This window comes from Spea bombifrons, chromosome 1 (assembly GCF_027358695.1).
Source record: "Spea bombifrons isolate aSpeBom1 chromosome 1, aSpeBom1.2.pri, whole genome shotgun sequence".
Lineage (NCBI taxonomy): Eukaryota > Metazoa > Chordata > Amphibia > Anura > Pelobatidae > Spea > Spea bombifrons.
This window is the reverse complement of record NC_071087.1, coordinates 113,778,498-113,804,850: the sequence shown is the minus strand read 5'-3', so window position 1 is coordinate 113,804,850 and position 26,353 is coordinate 113,778,498. Positions and strand designations below refer to the sequence as shown.

General features: G+C 38.5%; 1 protein-coding gene across 1 annotated transcript in view; it reads right to left on the bottom strand.

The window, feature by feature from the left end:
• The window catches only part of SGSM1 (small G protein signaling modulator 1), a 75,046-nt gene that overhangs the window by 36,965 nt on the left and 11,728 nt on the right, over window positions 1-26,353 (bottom strand). The window contains exon 3 of the mRNA XM_053469328.1: window positions 6,458-6,533. Within this exon, the coding sequence (XP_053325303.1) occupies window positions 6,458-6,533 (76 nt within the window). The remainder of the gene's footprint in view (window positions 1-6,457; window positions 6,534-26,353) is intronic.

Genomic DNA, 26,353 nt, shown 5'->3' with positions numbered 1-26,353 from the left:
AAGTATGAAAAGGTTCACAGATCAAAGAAGTTGAGCAGTTATTTGTTTAAACAACACAGGCTCATTCAAATTATAGCAAAACGTGATTAGTCAAATATATCCCCATCAGATTAAAAAAAGTACTTTACAAAAATCCTCCTTGAAAACGCTAAATAAATTGGGTTTAATTTTTTTGGTCAATGTTAACAAAAGAGAGGGGATTCACGTAAGTAATTGAATTTGCTAGTTGTTAAAGATTTGTGCATTAATTACAGAAAATCTATTATGAGATGTCTAATCTCCTTGGTGCACTTTGAGGAGAACAACTGCAGCAGCAATGATAGAAGATCGCGGATGGCATGGCAACTCTTTTCTAATCTAGTATTAGATGTGTAGTCATAATGTTGGAGAGCCACCAATAATCAGATATATGAGGTGTTATGGAAAATAAGCATTTTTAATGGCACTTGAGCTGACTTGTATACATACCCCTTGCTTAATCAGTTATCATTTAGCAGCTGAGAACACGTAAGCAGAATCAGAAATGGCCCAAGTGCAAGAGAGAATTCCATGTCAGCCAGGTAAGCGAGGCCTGAGTAATATGGAATAATAACAGGGTATCGAATCATATGGATAAGCATTTTTAGAGGCTATGTTCAGGCGTATGACCTAACACATTGGGGGAAACTATCAAGGTGTTGCAAGGTTGTAGAGAATTGAACTTACACTGTGGTAGGAATGAAAACTACAGCCATGCACAATATGCCTGTACTACATAACTAGTATAATAATAATTAATAATTAATAAGACACACTCACTATTAAATACAGTGATTCAACATGCAACTCTACTGAAGGGTAGCGTACCCTATTAGTATTTTGGATAACGCAATGTAGCATATCTTAGCTCCTTAGTCTAGAGGATAGAAGATGGTGAGGCTCAAGGTCACAGACCAACAATGGCATTTTTGTAGAAGGGGGTAGTACTCCGAAGAAGTCTAGGATCCCACATTTATTCTTTAAATTGAACAATTTTGACACTTAGCTTACATTATTGAATGTCCTGCATTTAATGGAAAACATCTTTACTATATGAAAGTTTTGTGTTTGAAGTTTGAAGTTTTCAGAGCAAAGTTTTAATATGTGACATGTTACGTGAAGGGTGATAGAAAAAGGGGAGCCAATTGCTACAAATGAAACATTTTGAATTGCCATTTTAATGGTAAATTCTAAACATGCCTCTGAGTTCAGATTTAAATGACAGTTGATATTTACAAAATGGCACTTTGATTTTTTCCCCACATAACTTAATATTGTCAAATCTGTTAAAGAAATGTTACACAAGCCTGAAAATTACATAATTTGTATGAAAATAATAAATTGTCTAAAGGAGTAAAGTATTTTTAGAAAAAAATGATTCAAATGGTGGATTCTCCGCAAAGTGCTGCTTTTGAGGCTTTAGTGAAAGTCTCTTCTTCTTGAGAGATTAATAAATACGTACTAAAGGTACTACATGAACTTTAGTTTGTTTAGTTCACAAGACAAAGCAGGAATTCAGCGCATACCTAAACGAATACCATTCAAAAACAGATATATTAGGTATGGATTTTGGGGAGTCTGACACAATACATGTCTTTATGATGCTTACTTTGTTTAGATGGTGGTCTAATTTATAACTAATAGTATTGTGGAGGTAGCATGCAGACTATGTCAGACACCTTAGGAGCATTATAACATAATTATATGAAAAATATAAATTACAGTCATTATAGGTGTAAAAGGACTTAAAGTGATCTGACCAAACAATATTTGGCCATTTGAATCCAAATGCTCACAGGAAGGACAGACGGAGACCTTTTTAAGTGCAAATGTAGCCCCCGAAGCCCACATCAAATGGCAACTTTGTAAATTGTAAATTGCATTGTCTGTATAGTCTGTTTGTAAATAGTGTGTGATAGTGTGTGACTATTGTCTTTTGATGTTGTATACCTAGGATTGTATCTATAGGATTGTAAATTGTATGTATTGTCTTTTGAGATTGGTTTATCTAAAGGGTTGTATGTTGTGTAATAGTGTTAGCATTGTCTTTGATATTAGTTAAACAATAGTAATGTACCTTTGATCCCACCCTATAAGAACTCCCCGTATGTTCTTAGTTTTGACACAAGCTTTCCATCCTTGCTGCAGTTTGTTACAATCTTTCCATCATTGTTGTAGTCACAAGTACAACTTCATTCCCAATGTAACCCTGTGTGTGTTAGCCTTTCATAGGCTTCATTACAGCATTAAACCCTCCATTTTCCTATCAAAGAAGCATTTTCTTCTAATTATTCGAGCTACGTGGATTTAAGTTATTAACCCCTAGACGAAGGTGTGTCGGCACCTGGAATCCCCTTTTCCCAAATATATCCCATTTCCGACAGGCGCTACTTCAATTCTTTTTTTATTAAAGTATTAATGCAGCGCTGGCCGCCCACTCGCACGGACCTTTCACCCCTCACGCTGCTCCCATCACTATGCGGCCATCAGAGTAATGGAAATTTCATCTAAACGGCCGGTGCGTGCTGATGCTGCTGGCCGGAGCTACTTTAATACTTTTTTTATTTTACATTATATGGCAAGCCGACCCGGCATATTAAATAATAAAAAAAAAAGTATTAAAGTAGCTCCGGCCGGCGGCATCAGCACGCAGCCGTTTAGATTACATTTCCATTACTCTGATGGCCGCATAGCGATGGGAGCAGTGTGAGGGGTGGAAGCTCCGCCCCCTCACACTCAGACTGCTGGAGCACCAGATGTCCTGTCACTGACATCCTGTATACATAGAAAACGGCGGCCTGCAGCTACCAGAGGACGGAGGCCAGGATAAAAAACCCCAAAGTGGAAGAAGTAGAAGGTCAGTAAACAAATGTATTTTTTGTACAAACTGTATAATATTTTTTATATAAAAGCCTTATGCCCCCCATATGCCACTCTGCCTCCCTGATAGGCCTTATGCCCCCCTATATGCCACTCTGCCTCCCTGATATGCCTTATACCCTCCTATATGCCACTCTCCCTCCAGAAATGCCTTATACCCGCTATATGCCACTCTGTTCCATGATATGCCTTTTAACCCCCTAAATGCCAGAGTGGCATATAGGGGTATAAGGCATTTCTGGAGTCAGAGTAGCACATAGGGGCTACAAGGTATTTCTGGAGGCAAAGTGGCATATAGGAGGTTAAAATGCATATCATGGGGCAGAATGGCATATAGGAGGGTATAAGGCATATCACAAACCATCCACCACAACTGGCTTTGCGGCAGGATGTATTCACATGGATTTTGGATTACCTTTGCCTGTCTGCACAGTCTATAGGTGCTACTGTATCACGTCATTGCCATCATCTATCTATGCCATCTAGACGTCAATAAGAATTAGTATGAAAACACTGAGATACGTTATTCTGAATTCCTAGCATTTAACAAGAATATTCGGAGTTAACTTCAGCAAGTCCTCAAAATTGATTTGCAGAGTGATGATACGTGATGGTAGATTTCTTTGGCACTCACATACTGGATCATTCAGGGAAATAACAATGATTCTGATTGCTGCATTTGTTGAGAAATATTACTGTCCAGATGACATTTCATTACAGTATACATTTCCCCAAGAGGGCCTTCGTCTACTTCTTTGTTTCAGATGAAAGAGCAGCAAAGACTAGAATTGATTTTTCTTATCCTTTAACCATTAACGACCAACATTACTTGAGATATAGCTCAATACATTACTCTTGGATTAAGTACCGGGGGGGGGTTCTATTTACCAGGCGGAGCAATTTTAAGGACTTTTTTTAAACTTCACAAATCTAAGAAATTATATGACGTTATTAGCGGAAGAGTAATTTATAGCAATGCACTTGAAAAGTAAATTATTAAATGACCTACTAATTTACTAATTAATGTTAACCCCTCTTAGCTTTTCTTATATTTCTACATTCCTAAGAAACTATGAGCCAGATCCATGGTATTATTGGTGGCTATTGGTTGATGGTTTTATAACATAGTTCACAATACTGAAAAAACATTTCAAATAAACTGAAGTAGGTGCTTTGATTCATTGTAATTAACTAATTTAGGTGGAGAGTTAAACAATTTATTTTTACCAATCGCTGCCAATAGTACCAAGGGATTCTATGCGAGTGGCTTAGGAAGTAAGAGAGGTAGAGGCAGTGAAGCAGTGAAGCATGTAGTGGTCACTGAGGAAGCAAAGAACGTAATTTTTAAAAGCGTGACTGATTTTGGTTTATTTACTAAAGCAGGTGTTTGCAAGTGAAGCTCTAGTTTCAACTCACCATTGTGTATTTTGGAGGGCCATCCCTGGTAGCCTTCTGCTGCAGGAAAGGCCCACTTGGGTGATTCATCTGACATAAGCAAAAATCCAGTTGCTTGGACTGTCTTAGCAAATGTCATGCTGTTGACCGTTATCCTACTCCGCTTTTAATAGTTTGTTTCAAATTTGTGAATGTTACAATGATAATGTAATTTAAATATACAGTATAACCAATGCCAACCAACAGCAGAACAGAACCAGGCCTGTAATGGGGACAGGGCCGGCCCAATACATAATGCGCCCTGGGGCAAAGTTTAAAATGCCGCCCCCCATTATCTACCCTTCCGCTGCCGCCCTCCCATTATCTACTCTTCCTCTGCTGGCCCCCCCATTATCTACCCTTCCTCTCCCTCCCTCCCTAATATCTACCCTTCCTCTCCCTCCTTATTATCTACCCTACCCCCCCCTTTGTACTTACCTTGCAGCAGTCATGTGGCAGGTCTCCCTGCTCGGTCTCGGTGCCGGCTTGTAATGCTGAGCGCCGGAAATGACGTCATCTTCCGGCACTCAGCATTACAAGCCGGCACCGAGACCGAGCTAGAGGGCTTGCAGAGGAGAGAGAGGGTGCTGACAACTTGGTAAGCAAAAACCACTCGGTTCCCTCTCTCTCTTCCACTTTAAAAAAAAAGGGCCCCTTCAAAAGTGCCACCTGGAGCAATTGCCCCACTCTGCTCCACGTAGGGCCGGCCCTGAATAGGGACTATATGGAAATTTAAAGAAAACACTAAGCTGTTGATATGATAGTTGGAGTGTCATCTTAAACATTTCCCTGTATGATAAAACTTCTGTGATTCAATCATTATAGGCCGTAATTAATAGAGTGCATTAAAGAAGCCCTGCCAGCTGGTGAGTGGCTTCCTTTCATGTGTCTCAGAAAAATAATGGATGCAATGCTCACATGCAGAGAGGCTTTTCTGACTTTCTTGTGTTGTACTTTGCAGATCATGACTGTGCAATTGTTCACAGTGAACCTGTTCACCTACTTTTTGGCAATCTTCGACAAAGCCCTTCTAACAGCCCTTTCTGAAAACGGTTTCTTGGCACGAACAAGAGACAAATAGTTAGGCGCAAAAAAGGTAATTAGTTCCAGTGCCTAGCAATGAAACGGAGGTAACAGCCCATGGAGGTTTACAACTTCATCTAGATGCAATAACAATGTGGCCACATTCCCAGTTTTCACGTTACTGCTGAAAATATATTTTAAATGTAAGGCGTAAATTAACAAGGAAAAGACTGCCAGAGAGGAACAGATCCCATGTGCTTTTCTGTAACTTCCAAAAATGGTTAATAAAAGTTTCTGTTATTTAAGAGAATGTATTAAGTACACTGTTGTATTAGATGAAATGCAAAACTATCAACATTGATGATATTTGTTTGGTTTATATGTAACAATACACTTCATGTCCATCTGCATACCATTAGTTACAAGGAAGGAACAAAACCATGGAATATGAAGTGTGATGATGCGTTGTAAAGAGCACCTGCATATTCTTCAATCCTGCTAAAGTGAAAAACATCTATTCATGTAAATAGTTGTGTTTTCTTGAACAATCAGGACTAGACAAGTGAACGCATAAGCTAAGATCCCAACAGACAACTTTACAACCAAGTTTAAAAAACAAGAAATGGCCTCAGAAGAAAGGATGGTGCTGGGTAAAGATTAATGGGTCTGTTACAAGGGATATGTCCAATTTGCCCTACCAGCCCACTCAGCAGCGGCACACTGGGTATCTAGATAACCCAATAGGGCAATATCCGTCTGGTTTTGCAGCAGAGAGGATTCTACCCTCCAGACTGCCACCCATGCCACCATCCAACATAACCTTAAATGTATCTAAATGATGTATTCTTTCATTTTACATTTTATATGCTGTCAGTTTTAATGTTCTAATTTGTCAAGTAAATATAGAGGCTAGAGAAAAGTGCTAAATAATCATTGTGGTCAATTAATAAAAAGGAAAAAAAAGCACAATGATCTACACCAAAGTATACCATTTATAGCCTCAAGCTTATACACCACTAGTTAGGGGATGTCTGCAGAACGGTTTGATCTGAACACAGAAGATATACCACAGACTGGTGTATCATTCTGTCAAAGAACTTACCGCAGAACGAGATAATGTGGCTGCTGTCCTCATGGACAAATTTCCTGGTAACAGCTTCTTCCATTATCTGCTTCACCTGAAAAAATAATGAAAGAACAGGCGCTCAGATAATAGCCAGGCCCGGAAGGAAGGTGGAAGAAACCCTACTGCTTCTGCAGCACAAAATTACTAATGCTCATAAAATCAAAACAGTGGATGCTGGTTAGCTTTTTATTAGGCGTTTGAACAAGACACATGTTTCACTGTAGCAATTTATAAACTATACAAATAATGTTACTAATTTTACGGTTTACTGCCATATTATACAACATACACTGAGATAATCCAAAGTAGCCATTATAAATAAGGAATTTTCATGTGACTAAAGCTCTTTTATCTGGGGCAAGTGAAAAAAGAACAGTGTATTAACCCAACTGGGTTTAACATTGGCCCAGCATTATACATTGCTCCAGCATTATACATTGCCCATTCATGTTTCAAAATCTTAAATGCAGGTTCGGGGAATTGTTTGCAAAAAAAAAGAGCAATCTTTAAAGGACCCTGTACATGTATAGATCTCAAGGCATGTTATGACCTACAAAGCTATATTCTTCTTCTGTACTCAGCATGTCTAGCTTATATATATCAAGACAATCCTGATAGGCATTTGAAATAGTAGAAACACATTGGAATGAAAGATGGATTGAAGTGAGAACAGCAAGTTCTCATTGCCGTTCCAGATTCTGAATGTTAACTGGCTAACATAAATGCTATGCCATGCTAAGTTATAAAGCCGATGCATATGAAGTGTATCACAGAACATTCTGCTGAAAAGGACAATTTAAGAGCACGTATAAATAACTAAAAATAAAAGAAAATACCTGGTGCTCAACCCTAGACCAGTCGCAAGTGAATCAGTGTGACTCGCTTTTTACACAAAACATAACTCATAAAATAACAAAAAAATGTATACAATAACCTTGTGGTAATTTGGTATGGAGTGAAGATCAAAATTCCAAATCAAACTTGTATTTGGATTTTTTATCTTCATTCCTGGGGTTGACAAATTGGGTCTGCATCTGGAAGCCAGCCAAAAAGGATAGGAGCCAGCTTTTTTTTCTTCCACAATCATATATTTTATTTCCCTGGCACCCGGGGGTTTGTCGAACCCTTGCTATACACTAACATATGTTTACACACTCTAACACCATACAGTAACACACACACGCTGACATCTTATGCTCACAAACACTTTCTACGCTTGTGCACACACGGGCTACACCATACATTAATACACACACTCTAACATTATATGCTGACATACATACTCATGTCAATGCCGTACTCTACACGGGATTCATGATGGCGGGTAAATAAACAATATCATAGAAAAGCATGATCTGTATGCTGCACATTCTGGAGCTCATCTCCAGAGAAATAAATGTGTCATATATATAAGTACATGTAACGTTTTGCATCCAGAGGGTGACTTGTTGTTTTTCTAAATAACTAACAGAGGGAAGCGGCAACAATAAAATGAAAAACCTTAGGCATATCATGCATGCAGACAAATCCTAAGCCTCAGGAAGCAGATGGAGTTTTATGAGATGCATATATTATTCAGCAAAATCCCTCTTTATTTTTTATCTACTCTGTTTTAGTGACTTTAACACAAACAGCATACAGTATATAATGTATATATATACACACTAAAGTAAGTAGAGAGAGAATAATCCATTCTTTATGCATTATTGTAACTGGAATACATATTTAATATGCCTTTTTCACATATCCAAAGAATACTGCTTATTATTTTACGTTGCTAGAGGGTTAGTAATGCCTTAATATAAACACATTTATATATACCAGCAACCAGAGGAAGTCTGATAGACAAGCAAGTTATGATATTTGGCTATTTCTCCTTTTATTGCAGCAAGAAGACCTGCTTAAGATTCTTCTGATCCTATTCAAAGCTGGCGCTGGAATGTGTGGGCATAAGCAGGCCCTGGTTCACATCCAATATGCCTGTATAGCATTGTACTTTGACGTTTTAGCCGATATTTGTCACCCGGCTCTGTATATTGCAAACAGTTCATAAACTATATTAACACACAAAAAATGGGTAAGGTAAATATTGGATCTTTTAACAGTTATATAGGGGAGAAAGAGGAAGCCAACATACTTTATAATTTATTTTCCTCAGTCTACACAAATAATCAGAAGGGTAACAATTCATTACCATTAATTAATTAACTTGCTTCTTGGTGATCAATAAAAAAGTAATTGAAAGGTTTGTGTAATTTAACTTACACCCTGAAGCCCAAGTATATGAGAAGCGGCTTCGTGTGTCCCACCTCACTAAACAGGAGGCTAACAGAGAATGGTAAAAAAAAACATCTGGTAGTCCAGGGGTAATTTTAGGCAGCAGGTCATTTTTTTATTCCTCCCATCCCACTCCGCACAGAGCAGGGCTTTATTCTTCATGCCCTAGAAGGAGGCTTTTAAATGGATATGAGTCATTTGTTCAGCTCCACAGCTATGTCTTCAGTGCTGCATGATGGCTATAACCACCTAATGGCTTATAGAGATTTAAACACTGACACAACTGGGCCTCCAACCCCAGTGCAGTCCCACCAGACAGCTCCTCACACAAAGCCACACTCCCCCAGTCCCAGCACAGTAAGTCTGAGCACGAGAATACAATGTCATTTCCCGGCGCTCAGCCTGTGTGTGAGGACTGCGAGGGAGCTGAAGAGAGCTAACCGCTTGGTGGACAACAAATTTAGGAGGGTGAGGAGCTTGGTGTTTAAGAAAGTATATTAGAGTGTGTGTAAGTATGTTAGTGTTATGATTCCTTGGAAGTAACAAAATAATATTATGTTACTGTATGTGTGCAGGAGGAAGGAGCATATGCATATGGGAGATCTTACTGTCTGCCTCCATCCATTTGAATAAGGAAAACATTAATTTAAAGGGGGCACTCACATATTCATTAAAGTGCTAGACTGTCCCTTTAACTATCCCTCGAATTACTCTTCTCCTATAATATTTATGTTTAAGTAGTTTTTGTGACCTTTGTGATTACAATTGAGGCTTTTTCTATATTATTATTATTTGTTATTATTATTATTATTTACATTTTGTTTTCAACAGTACAACTTTGAAGGGAAAGTCATTAACATTTTTTCACTGTTCCTATCTCCGTATGCAATCCCATCAGCATGCAATCATACAAAGGCTGCTCTGTGTGTTACCCGGAGGCTGCCTCCTGACACCAGCACACACGATTCCAGTGGATTTCTCCATGCAGCTGGGTTCTGCATTGAAACTTGTGATCTGCACATTATATCAGTACCAATGGTGTGCCAGTATCAGTAAATGAAAGTCGCTTAACAACAAAACATAGTGGGGATTAACCACAAAAAGTGAAAAGGACCACTTTTCAAAGTGACTTTATATACATTAAAGTGCGCTGGTGGATGGCATGTCCCTTTAAAGCTGTTGTTTCACTTTAGTGTGCATGCAAAAACATAGAAAAAATTACATTTCCTTGTATATTATAGACAGGGGTCTGACTCCTGGTACTGAAAAGCACTAATCTATTGTATACTTCCCCCAAGACTACCTACATGATATTCCTAACAGAAACACTATTATAATGTGCTATCTATCTTCAGGTTTTAGAAGAACTTATCATACAGGTACCTTAAGAAAGAATTTTATAGAAATGGTAAGGTCCCTCTATTCATATTAAATAATTGATGGTATAGGGACTTGAGCAGTGTTAATAAAAATAAGTATAATGGCAATATGTCCTATATAAATCCATACATTTTAATTTTCACAAGCCGATGATAAGATGATATTGTTATTTTAAACAATTCATATCCTGACAATGATTTGCCCTGTATCTCTAGGGGCAGCTGTGTCAAGAATACCTCAACTCTTGTGCTATTAAAACCAAAATGTGTCACTGCCATTTTCGAAAGACTCTTCTGTTTGTTCATCGGGATCCTATATCTCTGAGATGACCTTGTCACATCAATTTAAACCTGAAAGATACTTTTGTAATTGCTATGATGATGATCTTGTTCAACAATCTACAAATATATTTTATGCATTACATTAATGGCTGTCTCTGCAATTAAAACACAATTTCAATGATTTTAACCTTTACTGGCTCGAAAGGCACTGGCATTAGCCTCAGTATCGTAACACAGTATACAGGCTGGAATGCAAAAGTCCAACATTTGGCAGACATGAAGTGTTAAACAACCAGTTGTACTTTATATTTACTTACACAATGTTAAATAGATAACACCGGACAGTCACCCTCACATTTTTTATATATGCTTCTAATACACTGGCATCCCCCTACAAACTGCATAGGGTTCCTATGGGAAACACATTGCAGAGGCACCCTCACCTTTGCTCATACCAGCACTCAGTCTTCAACCTACCATGGAGAATTCTATGGCGATATGGAATGTGGTACGGGACGCACATTGCATATCCCCATGCTCTGCGGACCTACGGGACGTTCATGCAGGTGATCAGAACGGGCATCCAGCCATGATACATGCTACTAGACATGTGCAAATGGGCTATAAACAATTAGGCCAAATGTTTTGGTTTGTTTTTTTGTTCCCTGCCCATGTGGTTGTAAGGGATACAGTAAATACAACAAACACATTTCTGAATAAAACACAGACATACATGTTTTGGAATAAACAGGCCGTGGTCTTTTATTTAGCGTTAAGCATAACAATTATTAATGAAGTAATTTGAAACATAATAACTTATATCACAAAAACTCTTGGCCCAAACCCCCGAGTTTTAAACAAACATATAAGTTAAACTTTAAACAAAGCCAACTGCCCTAATGCCAGAACAAACTGATTACCAGTTCACCCCCTGCAAAGAGGATAGGTTTAAACCTAATAAAAGCCACGACAAATGATACATACATATATCCCCATTTTCTAAATTATTATTATTATTATTTATATTTGTATCTTTTTTTTTTTTTGGTCTGTTCAACAGCTCCCCCTTCATTCCCAAGGCTTTCCTGCTCAGCTGCTGTTCACCAGACTCAAGAGGTCAGTACAGACACACAGCAGTTCGCCTTGTTTTAGACCTATATTTATATATCCTTTTCCCGCCTTTTGCGAGACGCAAGCACTTTTGTTACATAATCCAGTTTTATTTTTTTAATCACCTTACCCATTGAACTTGTGAACTACAATTGGTAGCAGGGCTTTTCACTCTGTTCATCCGAAAATTCAGGGGCATTTTTTATTCAGGAAAGAAATTCGTTGCCCAGTCACCACATTCACTCCCTCTCTGATTCTCATTCACTCTCTCACACTCTCTAATTGTTTCCCTTCCTTCTCTGCCGACCACTTCTGCTTCCGTCAACCACTTCTGCTTCCAAATCTTTTTTTCCGCTATCTTATATCTTTTCTTCTCTTCTATCTTTAATCTGCTATCTTCGTCCACATCTCCGCGGACATAACCCAGTGGGAACTTCCACCAAAACGGCTGCGCTTCCGGTGACATCCTCTCCCCTACCCTCCAACCTGACACAGCATGTGTTCAATCCATTATATATTAAAACACGTAATGCTACTTCGTACTAGACATTAATTTCCAATTAACACAATAGTCAGAACATGTGATGTATTTAATGGCATTTATGTAATTTTTTTCATACGACCAACATTGTCATGAGTAATTACCTATTAATTTATAACATGGCCTTTATAATGTAAGCTTTTAAATATGCACATCTTCTAACTGCAGCCATGATCAGTTAATATATATGATTTTAACCCTACAGTTTTATCCTTACAAAAATCATGTTTTTTAAATTTGTCTTCTTTTAATAATTTAAAAACTGACCCTTTATATATATATATATATTGCAAATAAACAAACACAATAGTAGCCATTTCCTAAGTGGAGAAGCAGCTAAACAGGCTTTGCCATGAGCTTGTCTAATTTTTTTTCCGCCAAGCTCCAAAGGTTAGCCTCAAAGGAAAAGTAAAGACCCCAAAATGGAATTTTTTATTTTTCGATGCATGTTGCAGTCCATTTTGCACAGACTCCCATGCACCATAGTGCATGCAAAATGGTATTCATTCTGTACATGCTCCTGGGAAATTAAAAACGCACAAGATATCATATCATGTCTATTTAATATTAATAAAGTTCACTAATGGTTTAACATATTCGGCTTTCTGGTTGCAATTTCCTGCTAGACCGTAATACCCTCATTTTATTCTGGGACTGTGTAAAATATATATGTTTAAATATAAATTAGAGATCAATGTTCTTATGATGGCAAGTTAACGTCTTATTTCTTTTCAGAATTTATAGAGATAAACAGTTTTGATCAGTGTTTTAAATGTAATTCTATATCAGTAATTACTAAAATACAGCTACTAGTGACAGTAAATGGCTACTCTAAGGAATACAATAACATCAATTAATATTAACCACTAATCTCAATACTGGTGGAAGAGTAGTAATAGTTACTTAACCATATTCTTGGAACCTATATTAAATGGTTCAGTAAAATAACAGCACGGTTTACTTTCCATATTGAGCTGAAATGTTTCATCTAACCAAACTATGCCATATCAGTCTTTCTTGTTTAAGACAAACATGCTGGCTTGCCTCCTTCATAATGTATAGTTCATTTGGTAAATAGCTCACAGACACAGATCTGAAGGTTCTACCTGATGTGCTGCTAGGTGATGTCACACTATTTAGCCGTATATGTGTTTTAACAACAGAACTCAAATTGGCTTCCCAAAAAATGAATACAATCAAAGAGTTGGCATTTGTTTATATGTTCAGTGATGAGGACATATAAATGTGCTAAAGCAATTTATTCTCCTGTCATATGATTGACTTGAATGAGCTACAATGAATTCCATACGCATAAATGCATAAGAACAGTCACAACTTTATCCGGCGTTCTGCTTCGGTGGATGCAACATGAGCTCAGAGATGTGAACTATTTTGCTCCCTTTTGAAACAATATCATTAATTTTTTAAACACGGGATTATCATGTGGCACTCAATACTCAATGTCCATATAAATGTACATTTATACATTTACCCATCAATAACGTAATGTTAATTTACATTGCATAATATTGTACTGCTTGTTGACAAACGTGTGAAACATCTTTTTATATTCATAAGCAGACAGAACAATAGGTCAGGCCATCTCAATGCATGCTCCTACCACAGCACCTGCCTGTTTGTTAGCACAGTTGTGGAAGCGCAGAGAGATAGGAGTGTAGCCAGGGCCGGCCGAAGACTTAACGCCGCCTGGGGCGAAGTTTAAAATGCCGCATTTTAAACTTCGCTGACGCCATTATTCCCCCCCCCCGGTACTTACCTTTAAAGAGTCCTGCCGGCGAGTCTCCCTGCTCTGCCACGGTGCCGGTTTGTAATGCTGAGCGCCGGAAATTGACGCCACTTCCGGCGCTCATCATTACAAGCCGGCACCGGGACTGAACAGGGAGACTCGCCGCAGAGGAGAGAGAGAGGGGCGCCGAGCGGGTAAGCGAAAACCACTCGGCGCCTCTCTCTCTCCTCCGCTTCAAAACAAACAACCAAAAAAAACGCTTGGGGCGGCAAAGTGCCGCCCCTTCTAAAGTGCCGCCTGGCGCAATTGCCCCAGTCGGCTCCATTGTAGGGCCGGCCCTGAGTGTAGCAGAGCATAGAATGATTGGCAAAAAAGGGAATACTCTTACTTATGTTCCTCCTTAAAAAGAAGAACATTTTATTTAGTCTGTATTTACTTTTCTAATAGTTATTGATACCCTTGTTCCGTGGATAAAAACACTGGTTTGCTCCTGAAACAACCAGTTCATTGAAACAAGTCAGGAGAATACACCTCTAGTCCTCTAGCTTCCTGGAAGCTGAAGCATAGTAAAGGTTTTATCTGCTACCTTGTCAAAGAGAAGTGTGCTATAATCCAGAATCGGAAAATGAAATCAATACACATTAAGAAGACCAACCAAAAATAGGCAAAAAAAAACAATGTGTAGAACAGTGGGGTGCTTTGGTGACAGGAGCTGTAGGTGGCATTTAGCAGCATGATCATGAACCTTGAATGCTTGAGAGAATGTGCAGCTGCAAGGTTATCTGCGCTAGTCTTCTTACCAACAGCCTTCATATAAATATTGTCTCAAATTCACTATTTATTGGCTTTGAGATACTGTTACCTCTTTGCTCATTTGTTTTTCCTTTCTTAATATTCTTAATTCAGGTTTTTAGCTGGTTTAGCATTTTTGATTGATTTGGGGGGAAGGGGCAGCCTACTTATAAAGTATCAATGCTTATCATTCATTTCTTTGGAGAAACCAGCTATTCTTAAAGTGGCAGTCCAGTCAGTATATCCAATTTAACGCAGTGTGATCCCTTAAAATGTTCGTGTGGTCCATTTTGTTAATGCATAGGGGGGGGGCTCACCAGCACTGGCTCCGATGAATGCTGTACGTAGGGGACTTTTTCCTGCTACTGGTTGATGTCTTAATGCACCAATCAGTGGCAAGTGCTGATGGATCCTGGGAGAAGAGGGCAGCTGGTGCAGAAGGACTGCAACTTCTGTGTCAGGTAAGTGCTTTAGTTGATTTCTTTTCTTTGAAAGAGGTTAAAGTACTTTAACCCCTTCTTTACTGAGGGTACTTTGTACCCAAAAGCCTAGAGCTTTTTTCTTGTTTTGTTTAGCTATGATTAGCCTTTTTCGTTTTTACCGTACAAATTATCTTTTTTTCAAGGACATATATAGCTTTCTTTGGACACCACTTTTAGATGTATAGTCCAACATTTAGCATGAATAATACATTTGTGTGTGATTTTGCTATGATAATGTCACTAAAGGAGCAAACCCATTCGTTTTGCGTCTTGAGGTTGGAAATTCTGGCAATTATACGGCAAATATTTGACGGCATACATTGTAATCACAAACAAATAAAACAATAAATAACCCACAAAGTGCATATTTTTGGAAAGTAGACAACCTCGGGACTTTCACTGAGAGCTTTTAGCCATTATTAATATAATTTTGCATTTGTTAGCATTTTTTGCAATTGCACAACAAATCAACCAAATGTATTCAGCTGCCCTTTCAGAATACAGAAATATCCCACATTCATGGGTTGTTGTATAAGCTTTAAAATCTACAGGACACTCTCATTTCACTGCACAAACAGCATAGGGCAGTGTATATACATAGAAAATAAAGGCTTAAATGACATAAAACACTATACAAACACAATTTAGATTAAAAAAAAACAGGAGCAACTGGTGTAGGATGGCCCGCGGGAAGGGGGCAATTGCCCCACAGGCCATACCAAAGGTCCTCACAGAGGGCCATTTTGTGAACAATGTTGGACCAGCCCGGGGTGGCAGGAATGCAGCTGGATCATATGTCGAAAAAACATGGAAAAAGCATGCAAGTGTTTGTACGTGAGCATGAATGTGTAAGTATATGTGAGCATGGATATGTGAGCTAGTGTATGTGTGTTAGAGTGAAAGTTTTTTTATAAAGGTGAATGTGTGTGTAAATGTGTGTGGCAGTGCACAGGGGAGGGGGGAAGGAGCTGATAGGAGCCACTTAGCTTTACCTGCCCCCTGGCCAGAAGGTGCCAGCCCCGTCCCCAACCCTATATGCCAGCCTTTTGCTCTTCTGGTGCACCTGATTGTTTGGACTACAACTCCCATCACACTTTTCATCAGAATGGCTCAGGGTTATGTGAGTTGTAATCTACAGACATCAGCCCATTTGTAAAAAAAAGATATATATTTTAGAAAATGTTTTTTATTTTTCAATTATGAGATTATGTGATTTTGATGATGCATGACAGGAGGGATCTGACAGTTTTTCCAGTGTGCCTGCCAGCTGATCTAACTATAGATCAGCTGGCAACATGTTGGCACACTTTTTTAATTTATTTTTCTTACTTTTGATGTCATGGTAGCAGACATACCAGCAGGCTGTCTATTTCACACATTGATTTCTGCCATTAGCCAGCAATCATTTTTTTCTATAACTACACATGAATGGAGCATTGCGTTCACTGTGAACGCAAGGTATTCATTCATAAAGAAAGTCTTGCCTGATCACATCATTGCACAAGACTTCCGGCGTAGGAAGAGTTAATGGTGGTTCCCAAGGGCTGCCTCTGATAGCGATGTGCATGAACACGCACATCACTACTTTCTATAAATTAAATATACAAAGATAGATCAAAGAGATCAGCCATCTGAAAGTAGGTATGGGGGAGATGTATAAGAAGGACTGAGATGCCCCCAAGCGAGTCCAGTCAAGGTACTTAGTGGGTTGTTATAGGGCGTGTTTAGCTGTTGGCACCAAGTGTTCGCATATCACACCCTGTCCTTTGTTGAGTTGGAGGATAAAATTGTACTTTTCCTTTTCAGACAGTAAAGGACTTAGCTGGACTTATTTGTATGTGAATATATGTTCACACCAGCCCATCATTACATGGCAGTCAGATAGCTCCGAGCATTAATGCTGACAACACTCTGTCATCTTAGATTTTTCGCAGCTGGATTGTTGCTACATTACAGTTTTGGTCAGATGGATTCAGTGTATAATTAGGACATCCACGGCAGGCACTGTCACATTTTAAGACGAGCGTTTGCTACAAGACAAAGTAGAAAATCCAGTTATCACAGTTTAAAACCCCTCTGGTTTAAGCCACATCGAAAATGGGCCCAGTTTACATACATGTAAAAAATAACATGATGTATACTTTAATGTTTGGCTAACAATAGTTATCACACATGCATATATGTATTACTAGCAAACACGCCAAGCAACAGCCAATTCGCTAATCATTGATTAATTAATATAAATATACTGATTTAACTGGGGGCAGTAACATATACAATTAATTTTATCTGGAATTGCAGCTTTTACATTTGCAATTTCCATAAGAACACAGGTAACTTCCCACAGCTGCTTCGTTTGATGCGCATGTTAGGGCTGCACCTGCTCTGCACAGTCGGTGTTATAAAGAAAGACCCAAACCTTTTATTATTTGCTTTTGATATGTACAGCTGCACACTAACACAGTTTCAGGATCATTCAGTACACAGCAAGCCACCCACAAAATTATAACCATATTGAGTGTGAATGGTATTATAATTATGAAACTGTTATACATATATATATATATATATGTGTTACTAGTCCGACAAGTGTGCTTAAAAGTAATAATTGCCATTATTACTTAATAAAGTGATCTTTAAGCCTTGGGTATATCAGGGTAAAGCTGTGTTATTGCTAAACTATTTGAGAAGCCTGAATATCACAATAATCTTGTGAGTGCAATCATTGGCCTTTTTTCAAGAAGCTTTGAGTTTTATAACGTCTACACTATCATTGTTTTTTTGTCCCTCTATTTGAACATCAGAATTGGTTCATACGAGTGCCCTTAGGTGGATCTTGTTATTGCTAAACTAGCTAGTTTAATATTATGTACCATGGTAAGCTGTTATAAATAGTATAGTAGGTTTGGTGGAAGTGCGATGTGCTATTTGTTAAGTAAACCTTAACAATAATTTATGGCAGATTCAGAAAAACTTTATTTAAGTATGAGAGCAAGGAGTTGTCTTTAGCTTGTTTGTTATGTTAATTAACAAGATGTGCCCATACATCTGGAGGCCTTTGGAAAGAAAGTTGAGGATTGACATCATGAGTTCAGTAAAGTTTTAATTATGTTTTGGAGAAAACATGAGTCTTATAATCAAGCCAGTACTTTAATATTGATCACTTACTTCAATAAATCCCCATCGGTCTGTCCATTTACATCATGCTTCTCAAGCCAAGTGGCAATGGAGAAAGCCAAGTGACAATGCCTACTCTAGCAGGCAGGGAGTCTTCGGTGACATCAAAATTAAAGGGAATTTCAGCAGCTCTTCGGCGCACTCACTTTCACATTAGTGCAAATTGATTCAGCAAGAGTCTCTTAAATTGAAAAAGTACATTTAAAAGACAAATAAATGAAGAAACTCACACCTCACGCGTTTCACCTGGATGCCTCAATCATAGACCAGCGGCTCTTGACTGCCCGGTATGCCTCGATACTACTAGAAGGGATGAGGGTACAATCCCTAACCAGTTATAGTCTTCAGTCTTCGACTGTCATTGGTGGTGTGTGGAACTGTTGGCCGACATCCCTTGTGGATTAGTATGTCTAACGGAAACCATCAGTAATACAGTAAAGTGAACGTTTGAGCCATTTTAAAGAGATCTGCACCAAATGAGTCCGCAGCATGCTTAGTCACCTACAGTATTGTTTGTCTGGCTGCCCTAACTGAAGGTGGGTGTTCCTTATTTTGTATCTGTTACCTGGGTTTGTCCACTACCTGTTCTGGGCTTGCCAGACACATCTGTACTGAGCTGCTTGACATCCAGTTTTGACCTTGGTGTCTCTGACACTGCTACCTGTGTAACTTCTGGGTACATTTGCCTGGTAACGTGTTACTTTGGCTCCTCACCGTGGCTACATTTCAGTTCCTGTATCCTGCTAGGCACCCTAGCACCTAGCTCCTGGTGTACCACTGCCTCGTTTTGGCTACCTTAGTTTTCTGCTTTGGTGACCAACTCCTGTATGACTCCAACAAAGGTAAGCTCAACAAGTAATATGTAACGTTTCCAATCTGGCTTCAGGTATTATAGTGCATTTTATATCACTGTTTTATTTGTGTAAATAAAGGCGTCCTTTGATTGTAGCTCTTTCATCAAGTTGATTTCTCTAAGGGATTTCATTTTCATTTGAGAAGCTTCTCTTAAAAGCACCAATGGGCATGAATTGAAAATCAGACAGTAGATGAAACACGAAATATGTATAACTTTAAGAAAGCATCCAGTCATGAACAAACTTTATACCCCTTTAGAGTTTGCTGGTAAAATGAATGCAGTTGCTGCAGATTAGGAACCATTTTTTGACATTTCAACTTATTTTCCGAATGGTCAGTAACCATGGAAGTAAAACTGCCACATGTGAGGTCTGGCAAAGAAGTAAATGGCGTTATTCTACACAGATGTCTACATATTGCATTATTTTCATAAGACGATACCCAGATCTAGAAAGCTCATCTCTTCTGTTTTACTGAACACAGCTGTTTGTACTGCTGCATTCACAGTATTGACACATCAGGCTGGCTGCCTGAATTCTACAAGAAGATAATGGCGCAGATGGTAATATGCTTACATGATTCATTACCAAGTGCCTTTTTTGTAATGTTATGTTGTTCATGCAAAATCACACTGGATTGAAGAATTTATGCAGATCTAATGGACGGAATAAATTCAGGAAGGCGATCACACAACAGGCGAGTGCATGCTCTTTGGGAGAGATGGGAAGTCACCAAACAATCAAAGGACTTGAGATTGCATGGAAACAAAATCATGGTCGGAGGGGATGCCAGGAAGCGATCCCAAGCTGCATGTTAAAGGACATCCTGTATATATATAGGGGGTGACACAATATAAAAGCAAAAAGGGGGTTACTATGAGATGTCTAAAGTACGGTATGAGTTCAGGAAATTATCATGGGATGAAGGCTGCCCAAGAACAGAACAGGGGGCATCTCCTTACACAACAAAATTTAATTTCAACTACCTGTCACCAGGCAACTGGTGGTCGCTCAATAATCAGAGGAAATGTGTTTGACTTCCTGGCGTTGCTATGCAACCGTACCAACTACACAGCTTCATAATAAAATGGAGTGCGTGACAATCCTTCTTCACAGCCAAGCTACATGTAACAGATGTGATTAGCACAGCATCTGCTAAGACATGCTAGTTACAAAAGATCCTTCTTACTTATGTCACGTTTTACAATGTCGTTTAATGAAACAAAACAGACTCACTGTTTAACCTTTGTAACAATGATAGTAGCTTCCTTACTAGCAACTACCATCACTCTCGACCCACTGCACAAAGAACTTTAAATATATCATAATGCACACACAAATTGGCTGATGAGTGATGTATACAGACAATGATCCATGTTAATGAACATAGTAAAATAGATGCACAAAGCGACAGATTAACAGCAGAGCACACTGAGCAATTGCTCCAGGGCCCCAGCAATCTGAGGGCATATACTGCCCATCGTCCGCTAACGTGGTGATCGGGTCCCGCAACGTGGCCTCCACCGAGCAGGTGTGTGTGCGAGAGAGTGGGTGCGTCTGATGTTAATATGGAGAATAGAACTAGTAGGCAGAATGTGAAAGGTAGACAAGCAAGGTAAAGGAAAAATGGAAAAGAGGACAGAAAAAGATGGGGGAAATATGTCAGCAAGTTATGTGCAAAAAGGGATAGGACAAAAAATGCCAAAGAGAGTGGGAAGAATGGAACAGAAGGAAAAAGATTGTAAGAGGCTAAAGGCAGAGGAAAATGAGCTTGCTAAAAGGAAATCCAGTAGCCGAGGCTTTATTTTCTGAATAAAGCAAGAATTTAGCGCATACCCAGTTAATACCAATCTAAAGCATATATATTGGGGATTCCGTCACACTATATGGCCATACTCTGCTTAGCCCGCCACCATGTCAAAGTAACACAAGTTTGATGAGTCCTATATAATTATTCATGGCTGTATTGCTTACCAAGTAGCTGATTTAGTCCCACTAACTGTGCACTAACTATTGCAACTGCACAATAGGTATTGGGGTATTTTGTATGGAATTTTTTTTTATTATGGTTAAGTTGTATGGTTAATGTTGAAAAATAGTTTGCCATAAGATAAAAAGGGCCCTTGCTGCACGATTGCTCCAGGGCCCAAAACGCCTTAAACTGACCGTGGATGCACATCCAAACATCCAAGCTTTGGAGAAGGATGAAAGAAAAAAAATCATATTACATTAGTATATACTGACATCTAATAAAAAATCTCAACCAGGCATGAAAAAGGCAGTCAGCTAGACCATCTATTGGAATAAAAAATAACTTTTATTTGTAATAAAATTAAAAATTGAAGCTATTGTGAAGTTGCTGCACTTCAATGTTGAATACACTGACTGTGGCCTATTACAATAAACAGGTAAACAGAATTAGAACATACTGTCTCTATTTGCCAGTCAATAGAAAAAGTGTCCGGCAAAAGTGGAGAGAACAGCTTAGTTCTATAACTTATATTTGTTCTATAGTTTTATTTTTACCCAAGTTGGGCTAAGATGCACTTGACAGTTTGTGAGTGTTTTCTACAAACCAATTCTGCCTATCTATGTCATATTGAGCTGTTCAAGCGTGAGTTGGGGCTCGCCACACGCACGGTCATCAAAAAATCTGGCCCTTTCCTTGCCTTGTCTACTACTTCATATGAAGGTTCTCATTCCACTCACCACTATTATAATGCATCCAGAATAATAATTATGTTGGCAAAAAACATTGTGTGTATGCTGTTAATTGTAGTGTATTTCTTAAATCCCAGGATAAAATAAACAGAGGGGTTCTATCCACAGGCATACACATGATCTCAGGGTCCGCAATGTGATTAGGATAACATCTATTTAATTACTAAGTTACTATGAAAAAATAACAGCATAAAGTACATAAGCTAATATGAATCTACCAATCTATATATGCAAAATTTTCTATGTGACTAAATACACTTACTTTGGTCTGGATAAATGCAGGCTGCAACTGGTATAGTAAACATCTGGGAATAATGCCAAACTGAATATTAACACTTTTTAAATATCAGTGTTGCTATGTTTTCATAATCAAAGTACCAAGAATAATTGTTATACTACCTTATCTAAACCCATTACCCATTCCTGTTTTTAAAATAACATTTTTAAAGCATGCTTCCATTGCTTTCATCTCATCGACGGTCCAAACTGCAGGGAAGCAAGTGTCTGAATTTATATGTTTAGTAATAAAATCTATCAGAATTGAGGCAGCCAAACTTCTCTATGGATAGCAGCTTCATCCTGGGTAGGGTATATCATTGTGGACATAAGGAAAGTACCCGATAATCTGACGTGAGACTAGAGGCTATCCACAAAGGGACAAGAAAGCTACATAAGAACCTCGGTAATGAAGTGTCTATCCTCAGCAGTGTCTGTATTACACATTCATCCATCATGCATTCAAAATAAACACAAGGGGGTTTCATTTATGATCCCACTCACCCCATAGCTGTGACGGACAGTTGTTTAATCAATAATGGACCAATACAATGTGTAAAAGATTTTTTTTTAATCCCACCTTAGACAGATCGATACATGAAGATGTGTTCTCATTCCTCAGATAAATTATACTGAGAAATGCATAACATTATATATATTTATTAGCAACATATAGGAAATTGGTTGCGCTACAAATATTGTCTAGGCTATCTCAGCGCTTGGCAAAGTGGTAGGTTGTGCTGCAAACCCAGAGAATGAAACAATTCCAAAGAGTTTATTTAGTTACTGATGCCCAGGATTGTAAAGCTGGATAACGCCAGGCAATAGAGTTTTTGTATGAGAACCTGTACACTAGAGATCCTTTATTGCGCAAACAACCCCCACTTGAATATGGCATATATATACAAGCTGATGTTTTAATGGTCAGAACAAACTTCCAATGCTTCATGGACATTTAACTATTTATGAGCAGGCACCGGTCCATATGTGTAAAATGCAAACATAGAACAGGCTCCTATCTCAAGGATCATAACAAAAAAAAGTTAGGAGTATACTTATACGGTCTGGCAGAAATCTCTAATACATCTGCTATAGTAGGCAATGCAAATGTCTAAAAAATGGACTACACAATAGTTGCAGTGGCAAAAAAAAATCAGATTTCCTCAACATAGAACCTCACACGTTGTGAATCAAAGAACTCATAATAATGTAATATTATAATGATAGTCTAGGTCAACCACAAAGGGGGTCACTGTGAATTACACAACGGTAAATCTTTAGTTACAGCTAAAGCAAGAAGTAACAAACAGCAGAAGAAGCTAAAGATCCTTGACTTGTCATTCTGTCAGTAACAGTATAATATACTGTGCTACATTGGACAGAAATAGATCTGCTTGTGAGTTGTATCAGTAACAGTTACTGTAAGGGTGATAAACTTAAGATCTTTTTTGTAAATCTTTGCAGGTCAAAGTGACTTTGCTCTGTTTCTCTTCTACACAATGAAATTGAAGCAATACAGCGCCTAGAAAGGCAATTACATCTACACAAAGTGATTGTGCGGTTTTTAAAGTTCTCTGGGATATGTGGCGAGATGCTCTGACCTGCTTCTAGCAACCAAGCAAGTGAAGCAGACAGTGAACCAAGATTATGCCCCCAAAAATGGGATATAACTGCACTTGGAATAAAACTTTTAGGGGCAAAATGTATTTGACTCTTGTATATAATATCATTCCACTAGCATATACTACCAAGTCATAGAACAACTTACCTTGCTTTTTATATCTCCACTGTACATATATTAATGGTACTAAACATGTCCTTTTGCAGCCAAAGCAGGAATACAACCTCTATAGTAAAATACTGATTGACACATACAGAGTAAGCAGCTGTGTAGTTTTTTGGTTAAATAATGTAGCGGGGCACATTCCCTCTGACTGCTTACAATTACGGTTTATTTCACTGTGGCCAAGTACGGGCAGTTCTACTTTAAACTCTCCTAAGGTAGGCAATGTGGAGGAGGTAAGGAGGTACTTGGGTGGGAGACGGGAAAGGTGGGGAGGATATTTTTGCCCCCCTGGAAACAGCTGCCCATGAAGCTTACTGCCCTTAATCAGCTCGAAGTGCTTCTTCCACTCCTATCAATGGGTCCTGAGCATGTTTGATTTTATATGTATATATATATATATATATATATATATATATATACATGCTTGTTTATATATTTTAATTGGTTGTTGATGTCTATCATGGTTAGAAGCACAGAACAATACTTCAATATTAAAAGCTCCAGTTTACTTGTTTCTCCAGCGGAGAAGTGAGTCACCCCCCCCCCCCAAACAATATACAATAATGCAGTTACAACCACGGAACCCATCCCCACAGAAACATGCGCATTCTAAAGGCACAGGTCGCAGAAGGCATGACTAACACACATGATTACATGCAAGTGATCTCTACAAGCTATGATACCGCAAACCATTCGCATTGCCCAAAACATTGCAGTTCTCCTATAAAACATCAATTTAATATTGAAAGAGAAATAATGTTACCCAGGGAGGTGACAACATAATCAGAATGCAGTATAACAAACAATGGCCGTGCATGAAGTTAATTCATTACACCAGAAAGACACTAGACAAGCAGTTCTCAAAATCATTGCTTAGTAGATCAGTACCATTAGGGATATATATTTGCATGCATATAGTATTGATGTTAAAAAGTCAAATGATATAATGTCTATATAGGTTTAAGGAAAGTACAAGTATCCAGTATTTTTCTTTAAATGAAGAAAAAACATTCTGAAGAAGAAATTACCAATCATTACAGGCAAGGGATTGGTTGTAGGAACCACCAATAAGGTTGGAAGAAAGCAATCTCCCCTTAAAAGATGAAGCTTATGGAAAATGTATATTGCATGGCTATATGCAAAGTATTGCTGGGCTGTATAATGCATTTTTGTAAGAATCCAGGCGTTGTTTCATTTAGTAATAACATTAATTGCATTCTGTAGCATGCTAAGCAAATAAACCTTAGCGGATCAGTCATTTTATCCTTTCCTCTAAAGGTTTAATTACGTAAAACATCAAATCAAAATTAAGTCTCAGGTTAATAAATCTGCAAGCTGCTCAACTCGCCTGCAGTATGCATATTGTAAGTCAGTTTTTACGAGGAGCCTTCAGAGAATTTGTGAGTTGCACTTTGGCCAATGCCCGCACTCCCAGTTTAGTAAATTGACCCATAGTGTAATGTAATATCACTCTTACTCAAGTACAGGTTCATAAAGTAATACAAGCTTATAGAGTATCGGAGTGAGACGGCAAAATCATTACCTTCATAGAAGGATACTGCTGTGTGAGGAGATCTAGCTGATGGATTCACAATTGGCATAAATTGTTGTCAGAGTCTTACTCTTTGGAGTATCCATATTTTATTAGAAGCGACCCTTGACCAGATCTTGGACGTAAAGTCACAATCCAAGAGCACACTCCACTATAATCTTTGATCTTGTCACAGGCAGATATCAGTACAGGTCATATCATCTTATATGTATTCTTTGGCTTTGGCCAGGTATTTGATGCACAATCATGACTATAAATATAGCCCCTTTCCTTTTTAATAATGTTTAGTTATGGTATCTTGCTCAGACATATCTAATAAGCAACACTCTGTGGCTTGCACGCTGTGTTAAATTGATTTTTTTCAACACTTAGCTGTGTGCAGCTGCACCTGCGCATCCAATGTTCCAATAAGTACAGCCCAGAACAGCGCCGTGTAACATAATTCTAGTTCTGTTTACTCCCATTTTAGTACAACAGATCTGTGCAAAAGCACAACATGGGGGCAATTATCGGAACATTGTTTACATCACAAAGTTGTATTATACACTGCAGAACATGGTCAGTATAACTGCGTTAAAAGGGACAGTTTACTGCGAGTACTTTAAAATGCCTTCTTCCATAAATAAAAGCATTTACCCGAGATAGAAGCTGCAGATTTGCAGTTGCAGCTTCACTCCTAATCAGTGGTCTGACAATTCCTGCCACTGATTGCCTGTCTGAGGCAGTAAATCAGTAGCAAGAAAGCACTTCCATTGAAATCAACCTGCCTGCTGCGTTAAGTATGTCACATCTCTACCAGCTGAATATATTTCCTGTACATATGTACATAAAATAGCGGGGGGTGGGAGGGGTCAAATGCATATGGGGGGGCTTTTCTAAAAGAACACTTGGTTTAT